Source organism: Lissotriton helveticus, chromosome 2_1 (genome assembly GCF_964261635.1).
Source record: "Lissotriton helveticus chromosome 2_1, aLisHel1.1, whole genome shotgun sequence".
Classification (NCBI taxonomy): Eukaryota; Metazoa; Chordata; class Amphibia; order Caudata; family Salamandridae; genus Lissotriton; species Lissotriton helveticus.
Genome location: NC_136059.1, coordinates 521,661,578 through 521,674,757, shown reverse-complemented (window position 1 = coordinate 521,674,757; position 13,180 = coordinate 521,661,578). Strand labels below are relative to the sequence as shown.

General features: G+C 43.4%; 1 protein-coding gene across 1 annotated transcript in view; it reads left to right on the top strand.

Moving 5' to 3' along the window:
• LOC144819406 (interleukin-31 receptor subunit alpha-like) overlaps positions 1–12,907 on the top strand; it is a 720,774-nt gene extending 707,867 nt beyond the window's left edge. Inside the window, exon 16 of the mRNA XM_078677309.1 lies at positions 12,396–12,907. Coding sequence (XP_078533435.1) covers positions 12,396–12,557 — 162 coding nt within the window. The 3' untranslated portion in view covers positions 12,558–12,907. The remainder of the gene's footprint in view (positions 1–12,395) is intronic.
• Positions 12,908–13,180: the final 273 nt, after the last annotated feature.

Below are 13,180 nucleotides of genomic sequence, written 5' to 3'. Positions count from 1 at the left end.
AGGTGTAAAACACAATTGTGCTGTGCTGCTGCGTACTGATGATCCAGGGAAACGTATTTACAGCTTGTGGTGTTGGGTGGTTTGATGTCCTGCACCAATCAGGTTCTGGTTTGCAACCTAATTTCTGGTGTAACAAGTACTAAACACTTACTCCTCATTAGAGCTACCTTATCCAACATTAATTACTCTGGGTAATTGCAGCCAAACTCTACACACAATTAAAGTACTCTGGTGTGGCTGGCAGCTCTAAAACTGTCTGTGTGTGTGCCCGGAAAGCTGTCTCAGCCCTGGCTGACACACACAATGGGGGGTGGGGGGGGCTGAAGCCCATTGAGCCCAATGGGCGTTGCTCACCTGGTGCTTATGCGTGACATTTCCATGCTTTCAACATGCTTACATCTGACTTTTAGCAGTGCCAGTTGAGGATGTAGGTGGAGCTAATACAGTAAGTGGGTGGAGCCAGTAGGGGAGGTGGGTGGAGCCAGAGAACCGTAGGCGTGGCCTCCAACAAACATTTGGGCACCTGCACTTCCTATTTTACAAATATAGGACTGGTATTAATCATACAGCTGAAAATGTTTCAGCTATGGTATATAGCAGTTGTTCTAACATCTCCAAATGTAGCATTGTATAGGTTGCATCTTTCATTGCCATCAGATGTTGTTTGCGTGTTAAATTGAAAGGGAAAAATATGGTAAAGGAATTCAGATAATGCCATGGTAAGCACCCATTCTTAAAGGTTTGAACTGCCCAGCTAAGCTGCATTATAGATCTAAGCTGACTTTGCACATGATACAATGTTGACATGTCATTTTGCATAATATCAATAACAGATGACACACTATCAGTCAAATTATAAATGCAAGAAGACAGTGTATTAATACTATTATCAACAACAGCAAGCAGTTATTCCAAATTGTCCTGATCAGTCAGTCAAATAATCATTATTCGTTTTTTTGCAACCATAAAAGAATCCAACCAAGATTTTAAAACATTAGAAATAGAATACAGACAATATATAATAAAGTTCATGACAATAGAAATTCATAATAAGCAATGTAACAGTGAGAAATTGAATTGATATTACAACAAATAGCAGCATGTCACTAGATAACAAATGAAGATTAAGATAACAATTAACGGACAACGACCATAGGTCAACATCAAACAACATATATTGATCTTTAAAACAACCCTGTGTCCCAAAAAACCCATGATATTAAAAAACAGATCATTAAAAATCAGATTTGAATTTAAAAAGTCATTTCCCAACAAAATTCCGTAAACTGACAGCTGTGGAAATTTATCTGGAGACCATTAGACATGTATATTTGTCCTTTAAAAGCTGGAGGTGGTAAAGGACCGGCTGACACTTCCTGATATTTAAAAATCTTAGTAGGGGGATAATAAAATCCTGCCTCAGTTTAGTGTAAAGTTGACAAAGCAGCATGTTCTGGATTGATTTAGTGTCACATGGGCATGGATCCAGTTTAGCATCACAGTAGACTTTGCGAGGCTAGGAACTAAGAAATGTGCGATGCTAAATCTAGTAAGATAAAACATTTTTGCATGACAAAAATAAAATGGAGAGATAGGGCTCAAGCCTTAAGGAGCGTACTAGAGGCAAATATTCCAAGACTCTCTTTTTCCCTATCTCCAGGTGCTCACTAGTCGACCTTAAAAAAGCTAAAAGGTCCCTTTTCAACAGAATTTTTGGGATCTTGACAATTTGTTCTGGGTTATAAAAACAATCCACCAGCCCCACTGTCTCCAGCTGCCTATTTATGTAATTAAATCATGGTATCCTCTGCATATGTCGAGTCTAAAAAAATCCAATATAATCGCACGGTTAAGGGCCTGCTCATCTTTTACCAATACTGCATGTCATAATAAAATTGGCAGAATTTGTATACGATGGGTTAAGGGAGTCAAGCCAAGTTCATAATGACAGAAGATAATGGGGAGACTACTTGGAACTGTTAATAGACGTCTAAGGAAATTATTCTCAACTGCCTGAAGATGTGCCGGATTGCAAAAGCCCCACCTCCAGCCCCATACAAGGTTACAGAACTCGAGCGAGCCTTATAGATGTTAATTATTGAGTCAATGGCTCTGGATCCTAGTTTCTTTGTGAAACTGTTCAATGCCTCCAAATTTTGGTTAAAACTACTAACCCTTGTTTCAACTAAATGATGCCAAGTACTTTTCTGGTCGAAGGGGATTCCCAGGTATGAAAAAGTTGGAACATAGGAAATGTTTTCATTATTAATAAAACAAGATTTTAAAAGGAAGGGAGATTTGCCTGCCACCATAGTGTAAGACTTGGCCATATTGGTCTTTAGACCCAAATCAGACATAAAATCATGGAATCTAGGGACAAGCTTTTGCAGGCCCACACTGGTTCTAGACATTAACTCACAATCGTCGGCATTGAGTAATGCTGGAAGATTTCTAGTGCCTATCTTGGGAACATCAACATGCCCTTGATTAATGTAGCTTTCCAAATCATTGATATAAAGACAAAATAAAAAAAGGAGCTGTACGCACCCTTGACGAACCCCACGATTCGTTTTAATGGGAGCAGTGAGTTCCCCGTCCACCCCATACCTAACCATCCCAGTCACATCCTGATGCATCAGTGCTAGAAAATGAACTAAGGATGTATCAATGCCCAGCTCCAGCAATTTTTTCCATAGTTTCCCTCTCTTCACCCAGTCAAATGCTGATGTAAGATCCATGAAACCAAGGTAGAGGGAACAGTTCTTGACTATTCAAGATTTTGGATGACCTTGAGATGCTATGCAGCTTAAAATATTGGTCAGCAGTGGGAGCCAAAGGACAGGATTGTACAGAGAAATATCAGCAGAGATGCCATCCGGGCCAGATGCCTTGTTCTTTATAGTCTGATTTAAGGCTTTTTCAACTTCATCAAACGTTGGGCGCGCCAGCTCTAAGGTTCCCTGACCAATTTCCGTATCATTATGATTTGAGATGGAACAGTGCTTGCCGTTATTGCTGTATAGGCTAGAACAGTATTGTACCCAAGCATGGGGCATAATTCTGGTATCAATGCTACCATTGTGGGAGCTTTGGAGTTGACAGTTTTCCAAAAATGTCTAGGGTCTTTAATGAGACTATCTTCATGCAATTGTTTCCATGCCTCTTTTCTTATGGCCATTTTACATTTCACAATAGCCTGTTTGTATTCATTTCGAAGAGGTTTCACCACCAGATTATACCTGGTATTTTTTTCAGTGCCTTAAGAAGGTTGCTGTGAGATCTTGAGCAGTCACTGTTAAGCCATTTATGATGCCTCTGGGGTCTCGGTCTTCCGTCCCCTCGTAATACCTCGTTAATGGTCTCGGTTATTTCAGTGAAAGCCCTTAACATGAACAGTGGATTTATTCTGCTTTCTAGACACACCAAGATGTGTGCCTTATTGGTAATCAAAATCTGCTGAAAAACAGAGTCCAGATCTACCAGGGACCACTTACGCAGGAGACCCTTGCTTTTATTATAAATTATAGGGTGTAAATTTGATTTCCCAGGAGAATTAACAATCTGGGTCTCTAAACGAATGGCTAGGGGGAAGTAGTCACTGAAACAAACTTTTAAAATAGAAAATGCCACAGAGTGAGGTTTAAAATATTCAGAAAAGGCAATAAAATAAATTAGGCTACCTTGACCTCTGCCCATGAAGCAGATATAATCTGAACCAACTGGTTTGAAAGATATATTGTTAAAAAGAGAGACAATTTAGAAAGTAAGGTGTTAAAAATTTTCCCGCAGGGGTTATGGTCGAAATGACAACCACCATAATTTTCCCGATCTACTAAACAGCATGCAGACTGCTTTTATAAAGGACATAATCTACAGTTACAGTCTCCACCCCCCCCCCCTCCGAGTACAATAAAATCAGTTTTTAGTTCCTGTGTCTACTTAGTGATTTTTCTAAATCTTCTGCAATGACAGTGTTGTTAAAAACAAAATGGTTGTGATAATAGTTAACAATAACAAATGTTACACTCGGATTATATACAATATTAATAATTTGAAAGTGCAGTGAATCAAGCTATGTCTTGCCAACCTTGTCAGCTAGTTTAGTTGCCACTAAAGTAAGTACAACCCCCCTTAAGATGGCCACTCAGTGCTGCTTCTGCCGGGGTATGTATGGAAGCGTAACCATCAATGTGAACTATATCTCTCGTCCAGGTCTCTTGGAGGCATATAATGCTATAATCTTTCACAAGGTTGAGCCAAGCTTCGTTCCTCACCTTGTTTAGTAAACCTGCTATATTCCAAAGCAAGCCTCTGTGAACAATTGTATTAGTATTGCCAGAGGGTGCATCCCAGCTACTCGCATGGCCAAATATCCGACAGTCATCCTGGGGCTTCTGGGCTGTGTTTTGGAATAGCATATGTAGGCCCAGTTCGACTAATAGAGTATTCACGGGTTCCACTGGAACTACTATTGCCAGATCCGGCATGGTAGGTTTTTCCACATGTTAGTCACTGGCATATCAGTGCTACCTTCAGCATCTATCATGAATAAATCACAGTTAATATCCAATGTAGTTCCCAGCATCCATTGATGTAGTCAGTCTACCTTTTCCAGGGGAGAAACTCGATTAGAGGTTGAAATAATGAAATGCTGTGGTGCACTGTAATTAACATGATGTAACCTCAACTCTACCGGTGTGATTGGTTTATAAAAATAGCCAAGGGGTACTATCATGATAGAGGTGCTAGTGTTTCTACGCCTAGAAAGCCTTTCCATGAGGGAGCGTACCAGAAAATATTTTTAAAATTGATGACAACACAATCACCAACATCAGTTTTAAGTTGTAACTCCATCCATAATACTCGCTGGATATTACTTATATTGATGAAAAAATCTTCGCAGGTCGTCCAGTTTGTGGTTTGCGCTAACCAATGCACAGTTTTATCCTTTAGCTGTGGCATATCTTCCTCCTTATCAGGTGATAAAGGTGGAACAATTTAAGGACTATAACCAAGGGGGTTGCTTCTGGGGGAAGGTGAAGGATTCTATCATGATTTCTCCTTGTTTCAAAATGGCATTTGCAGACTGATTCAAAATTTCCAGCAGCATTTGTCCCATTTAAAATTGTTGGGTATCCCCCACCTCCAACTGAAGTGGGTGCAATATTTGCTCAGGATTAAGGTGGGCAAGGTAAAATAATGTTAGCCATGATATTGGACTGGAGGCTATATAGGGGCTGATAATCTCGCATGGCTGGCCTCTGAGGGGGCAGGGAAGTGCACTGCATGAAAAGTGGCTCGAATCCGGTACCTTGTTAGTCCCACTGGTTAAACTCGACAGGCTAGAGCCAATCAAACTTTTTAACGAGGTGTCAATGCTGTTAAGAATGCTTAAAAAAGGGTTGAGAAGAGTGTTCATAGTTATTTCCAGAGACCTAACAAACTGAGCATACGACAACGTCTCGCCCTGACCATGGCTTCCTGATTTAACTCCCAAATTAGATTCCCCTACGCTCTTCCATGAAGTGGGGGCCAAGTTTTTTTTCCGGGCTGCAGGTGGCAATAAATCACTCTTGAGTTTGTTACAAACGTTTGCCTTTTGGGAGGGGCGAGTATGGGATGTCAGATGGGGAACTGTGCAGTATATTAATGGCAGACTCTGAATTGCAGGATTTTGGGTCTTCCATAGGGGGCTTGGGACCAATGGGGGGCTGGATTTGTGATAAATTGGGTGGATCTGCCAAAGGACTCATATGTAATGCCCGCTTTGTGGCCCCCAGTCTCTCCTCCACACACTCAATCTCACTGGTAATAGCACGGCATAGCCGTAGTAAGAAATCTAGTGATGATAGAACTTAATGGACTGGCCTTGGTAGAAGACATGACTGATTTTCTCTTCCCTATCCTCTTACCTTGTCCGTAGGTCAAATCTGCAGAGATTGATCAGGGCCGTAATACAAACCCAAGACAAAGGGCCCAGCCCAGCATTGTATGGCCGCGGATGAGCTCAGATAGACCCGCCCGGGCACGGCCCGCGCTGCGGGGGCCCAAGATGTTTATGTAGCACCTCCTGGCATGCTGACGGGTTGCGTTGGCAGTGTGACATCCGCAAGGAAGACTGGGAGTTGTATTGTCAGCTCACCCAGCAGGACCGGCAAGAACAGACTCACACGCTGCAGGGCCAAAAGTTGTTTATGTAGCACCTCCTGGCACGCTGATGGGTTGCGTTGGTGATGTGGCTGGCCCGAAGAAAGGCTGAAAGTTATGGTGTCAGCACCCCATGGCAGGAACGGCAAAAAAGGGCTCCAGCACTGAGGGGGCCACAAGTTGTTTATGTAGCGCCTCCTGGCCGCTGACGGGTTGGGATGGCGGCGTGGCAGGCCGTGAGGAAGGCTGGGAGTTGTAGTGTCAGCTCACCCCGACAAGAACAGCATGAACGGGCTCCCATTGACCTGATCAATTTGTCTTAAACGTGCAGAAGCTCCCAATTGAGACCATTTCCAAATTTCATTGTAGATAGCATAAATAAATCTTTTAGAACGTAGAGATTTAGGGCCTAATAAAAAATCTGATAAGTCCATGTCTTCGAACAGGAGAGAAAGATGTTGTTTCATTGCAGACAGTGTGGAATGTTCCAACCATTGTTGACACAATTTCCCCACAGAATAGGTGGAAACAATACCTGAATGCTGTGAGTGAGAATATCAGGGGCAGGTCTGCTTGATTTAAACCCATAAATGGAATTAAGAAAACAACCAGTACGCAACTTTGGAAGGAACTGATTACTCTTCAGTTTAGCGTTTTTCTACTCTAGAATGACAGCATGAGCTTGGCTCTCTACGATTGTGCCCAGCCGAGCTCTTTCTACAATTAATTGTTCACAGATGAGATGACTCACTTGCCTTAAAATTGGATTAATATCCTTGGAGAAAAGAGTTGTTTGGAGGATAGAAGAACAGAAACAATTCCGTGATCCATCGTGTTTTTTGTGACTTTCGCCCTGAGGTAGCCCATTCGGGTGAAATGCGTTGGCTGTGGCTGTTGCTGTTGCTGTGTATAGCCCTCATCTTTTTGAAAAATAAAGAAGAAGTCTCTATACCAAAGACTGTGAAGCTCTATTATTATTTTTTGGCATATTATATGCCATTTGCCTTGTGCCTCTCTGTGCTTTGTTTTATTCAAACAACCAGGGCCTGACTGTGCAAAGCGGGCATTGGGTGTTTACCTGGGAGGCTGGAAGAGTGGAGGATAGTTTTGGAGTGGTTGGGGATGGTTTTGTTACGGGGGCTGGTTTTGCTGCAGTGCTATAATATCTGCCCCCTGTAACAAAAGCAGCAGTGCTGGGGACCAGTTTAGTTAAGTAGCAGTGCTCCACACTTGCACCCTCGCCCAACCCTGCTCTGCCCGCCCCCCCCGCCCCCCTTTAGGGGGAAGTCCGATAAAATTGCCAGTGCTGCTTTGTGTTCTCAGTCCGGCCCGGAGTATGACAACCATTTGTGTCTACTGGCCACAATAACCACCGATGTGGACCTGAAAGTGTGGAATTAAATGTACCATTCTTCACCATACTATTGAGCTGCTTTTCAGTATAATTTGCCAAACGTAGTCAATTATCGAAGTGTGCAGTGAAGGGAATATCCTGGCATTCTTTTCTTTAATATTGATCCATCGTGTTTTTTGTGACTTTCGCCCTGAGGTAGCCCATTCGGGTGAAATGCGTTGGCTGTGGCTGTTGCTGTGTATAGCCCTCTTCTTTTTGAAAAATAAAGAAGAAGTCTCTATACCAAAGACTGTGAAGCTCTATTATTATTTTTTTGGCATATTATATGCCATTTGCCTTGTGCCTCTCTGTGCTTTGTTTTATTCAAACAACCAGGGCCTGACTGTGCAAAGCGGGCATTGGGTGTTTACCTGGGAGGCTGGAAGAGTGGAGGACAGTTTTGGAGTGGTTGGGGATGGTTTTGTTACGGGGGCTGGTTTTGCTGCAGTGCTATAATATCTGCCCCCTGTAACAAAAGCAGCAGTGCCGGGGACCAGTTTAGTTAAGTAGCAGTGCTCCACACTTGCACCCTCGCCCAACCCTGCTCTGCCCGCCCCCCCCCTTTAGGGGGAAGTCCGATAAAATTGCCAGTGCTGCTTTGTGTTCTCAGTCCGGCCCGGAGTATGACAACCATTTGTGTCTACTGGCCACAATAACCACCGATGTGGACCTGAAAGTGTGGAATTAAATGTACCATTCTTCACCATACTATTGAGCTGTTTTTCAGTATAATTTGCCAAACGTAGTCAATTATCGAAGTGTGCAGTGAAGGGAATATCTTGCCATTCATTTCTTTAATATTTTTCAGTCCCAGACATGTAGCCTGCTGGACGGTGTCATTCAAAAAAATCATTTGTATTGAAATTAAACAATCTCGAAACAAGGCTTCCAACCCCCGAACTTGCCAAGATTTGGTTCCACAAGTAGATTTCAGTTCAATCGTGTCCTATCCTTCCAATAATCATAGCCTTTAAGGGCTAACTGTTTATGTTTAGGGATTTGTAGCGCGCACAGCTTCTCAATAGAGTGTCCCGGCGCAAGCCCAAAAGTCCGAGGGACCCAAAGCATAAATAAACTAGAACAGGCTAATTGATCAAGAATGTTTTGAGCTTTTTTCTAAACTGAGAAGGATTCTTAAGGTTACGCAGATCCAGAGGCAGGGTATTTCAGTAAGTTGCTGCAAGGTAGGACAGAGAGCTGCCACCCTTTCGTTTCAAACTAAACCTGGGAACAGATGCTAGAAGCATATTCGAGGAACGAAGACACCTGCTGGGGGTATAGAACTGAAAAAGTTTCCTGAGATAGACAGGGCCATACTCGTAAAGTGCAGCATGAGCAATGGTCACAGCCTTGAACATTATCCTAGCTTTAACTGGCAGCCAGTGTAAGTTACGCAAGTGTTGCCTAACACTGGAGCGCTTAGGAAGATCCAGTAGAAGATGAGCGGCAGCATTCTGAACCACCTGTGATTTGTCCAAAAGGTAACACGGCAGACCTTCGTGAAGTGCATTCGCATAGTCTATGCGAGAGGTAACCAAAGCACGGATAACCGTTTCTTTAGCAGAGAAAGGCAATAATGGAAAAAATCTGCAGAGAGGTTTTAAAATACCAAAGCAGGTGCCAGTTAGTTTGCCAATCTGGTTACTAAAACTGAGTTCCTCGTCAAACCAGATGCCAAGATTTTTCACAGGATGGCCAGAAGGAGAAGGACAGGGAGATTCAGTCGGCCAGAAATGATGCCAAAACAATGGGGGAACCCCCCAAGTAAGAGAATCTCAGTTTTGTCTGTGTTACATTTTAACTGAGCCGACACAAGCCAGCTAAATACCGCAGACAGACAAGCCTTGACATGAGATAGGGCGCCCCCGTGTTTCTTCCAGGTAAACAAAAGTTGAGTATCATTTGCGTATGCAACCACTTTGGCACCCAGGTCCTCAGCCAGCTGAATAAGAGGGGTCATATAGAGATTGAATAGCAAAGGACTAAGAATAGACCCCTGAGGAACCCCAGTCAGCAGAGCTTGAGATGTTGACACAAAAGAGGGGATCCAAACTTGTTAAGTTCTATTTTCCAAGAAGGATTTTAACCACTCCCAAGCAGTACCGAGGATGCCCAACTTTTGTAGACGGGCAAGGAGAAGTGAATGGGGGACAGTATCATAAGCGGCCGAGAGGTCCAGCAGGACCAAGACAGCCCTGCCCCCAGCATCCAAAGTCTCACGGATAGCTTCCGCTACTTTCACAAGGGCAGACTCAGTACTGTATGTGGCCCTGAAGCCCGATTGGTGAGGGTGGAGAAGGCCTTGCTCTTCAATGAGAGATGTAAGCTGCTTGTTGCCCATTTTTCACAAATTTTAGTAATAGCAAGAAGCAGAGAGATGGGGCGATAATTGGAAGGGAGATGAGGATCCAGAGTAGGTTTTTTATGAGAAAAACAAGCAGCGCCTGTTTCCAGTCAGTAGGAACAAAAGCAAGTGAAAGTGAGTGTGAACCAGCGGCGGCCCATACCCCGTTGTCACGGCATCATAACGTAGGAAGCCCGGCATCCAAACCCGGTCCTACAGCGTCCCTGGCAACCCGAACTCCACCCCTCTGTCCTCCCTTGCAGGAACCAATGGAACTGATCGGACGACCGGAAACCACCTCCTTTGACCCCGGAAGTCCCTCCCTCTACCCGATGCCGGAACCAGGAAAAGCCGATCCCAATGAGAGAGGGGCGTTCAAAGCGGCGGACTCGTGGCAGGAGACAGCGAGCGGAGAACCCGAGAAGGTGAACCGAGGAGAAGAAGAAGACGGAACACTCGAGCGGAAGACCGGAGGCGAGGAAGAAGACGTTTGGACCGAGGACTGGTGGAGTCCTCCGGAGATGGCTGGAGAGCGGCCGCAACTCGCGGAAGAGTTGCGGCGGGGCATGTGAGTACCCTGTCTCCTTATCTCTTTCGACTGACGTGTGTATAATTGTAAAGAAACGCCCCCACCTTGGAGTCGCACTGCCACTTTATAAATATTGTATAGCAGTACTAGTCACCCGGGCACTGTTGTATAAAGACTTCCCCCACACACCCTTTTCCCCTACACCCTCTGTCTCTTCCTTCTCTTCGTATCCCAACTCCTTCCCCCCTTCCCCCCTCACACTCGCTTTAACCTCCCGCACCCCCTGGTGTTGGTAAAAGTCTGGGTCAGTCCACATCGTGAGGACTAACTGCCCCTTGTATTCTCTTTTCCACATATCTCCGAGGCCCTCCTCCAGACCGGTCAAGACCAAGGTCTGTCGTAGGGACGACCAACGCAGCACCGCTTATCCAGAGCAGCCCTCCAACAGACAGCACGAGAAGACTCCTCTCAACGACCCGGTCTCTACTACACTTCTCTGTGGATTTCACTGCTATTTATACGAACTGCCTCTGTCAAATCAATAAATCATAGCCCACTATATCCGGCCTCCACGCCTGTTATTCCGGTCCGCCCTAAGCCCACGTTCACAGTGAGGTATTAATCAACTGATTCAAAAAATGGATTGACAACAGCAGCAGCTGTAGCCATAAGTTTTGCAGGGCAAGGATCATGAGGGGAGCCTGATTTAAGGCAAGATAAAGCAGCCAGGGAGTCTGGCAGAGATACAGGTTCAAATACAGAAAAGGTAACACAGGTAGTGGGGCCGGAAAGATAATCAGGGGACAACTGAGAAGGCTGGCCATCAGAGTTTTGAAAATGAGATTGCAATGCCTTGACCTTATAGATAAAAAAAATGGTAAGTTCTTCAACCGGGTGACAAACTAAGCTGTATATTTTAGCTTAGTCTATGTCAGCATATATTTTTTCAGTGGGGTACGGGTTAATTTGAAATAATATGATGTAGGATCTGACGTGTCATATCCTAAAAAATACGTCAATTTGTCTTTGTACGTTTTGGAATTTCCTTGTGGGGGAGTCGTTCAATCTTGCCATTGTGTATAATTAAAAAGTGCACACTGAATACTGGCCCTGTGTAGGAAATGATGGCCGTAATGGTCATAACAGAACATATCAAAATATTTACCAGAATTAGGGTACAAGTCCTCTGATTCGAAAACAGTATAATATTCCAGCTCCAAGAGCATAGAATTTACAGACTCACCATTCCAATCCTCTAAATATAACCCAGATGCCATTATATCACCCATAGAAACTTTAAACCCATATCATATGGTATCTGCAGCATCTCCATAGGAACGAATATGTCGAAGAAACTCTATCCCAAATAATTTCATCAGTTACTGGTGAGGGAACGTGATGGTGCTCTGAAATTGTAGGGGTGCATCATAATCATGAATAGTCTGCATTCACATATATCTTTTGTGTTGTATTAACCTTCATTAGTAGAAACGTGTTGTAATAATAAAGTGAAGTGAAGGGTTGGCAATGTGTGTCATGTAATGTAAGAGAAATAACGTGCAATTCATGTTTAAATGTTTAGCCTTCTGATGTCTATTGCAATTGCTTAACGAAATAGTAATGTGTAATGAAATGCATTAGATTTAAACATGCACCATAATAAAGACTGTACGAGTAAATAATTTGTGCTTAATGTGTAATGAAATGTAGTTGCTTGCAGATGCAGCATTATTAAAAAGAGTGATTAATTTAATGTGAAAGGCCTAAATGAAATGTTCACATTGGGTTCATGAAAGGCCTGTTCGTTTATTCTTATGTTGGCCGAATTGTGTAGGCCTGGAAATGTCATTTCCCTGGTAAGCTCTCGCATTTGGAGGTAGTCAGCGAATTTCATGTGTATGCAAGGATGTTCTGTTCTCACATTTCAGTTGCAGGTGGAAGAAGCTGCCTTTGTTAATTAGAACTAATGCCTTTTGTTTTAGGATTCAGGCCTGGAGGAGAAGAGAAACATTGTAAACAGAAGGTCGATAATTGGAAGCCGGCGTTCCTCCTCTGGATTAGGCCTGGGAATCAAGATCATCGGACTACATCTGGAGAGGACAGTGGAAAAATACCTAGGAGAGGTGTCTGTTAGCATGAGGTGATCTGTGGTGTGTTTTACATCGTTGCATTTTGTATTAGGGAAAGAGCCCTAGAGGGAGGAGAAGCAGAAGGAGACAGGATGAGCTAAGAGAAGGGGGTCAAAAGATAGAACTGCAAGGAGCATCTTAGAGCAAGCTCTTAGCTTTGGCTAACTAATTTACTCTGTGAATGTACTTCTTAGGAAGTCTTCAGAAGCTGACACCTTTAACTGATTTTACCTGGGAATTGCTAAGTAGGGATGTCACCTTAGAGAGAGAGTAAGGATAGTTTAATGCTTTTACTTCCTAGCCACCAATGAAGTCTGACTTAAATGCTGGAGCAGTCCTTGCCTTTGTTCTATTTCTAGAGTTGTTTATTCTTTTCATGATCCACCGGAGCAGACTAATCTGTAGGTTTGGTTTTGTATTAGTTCCAATGTATTTTCACAATCTCGTCTTGAGGTGCTTGTATATTCAGTTGTTTTTGGCTTTGTAATAAATCCCCTAAATTGAATCTGGAGTCTGTGCTCTTTCGGAGTTACAGATATTGAGTCTGATAAATTGATGTCATGTCTGATACTCCTCTTTATACTTCTCAGCAGATAATAAAAGATCTGTCGACTCAGGGTTTCTAGTAAGTTTTGTTG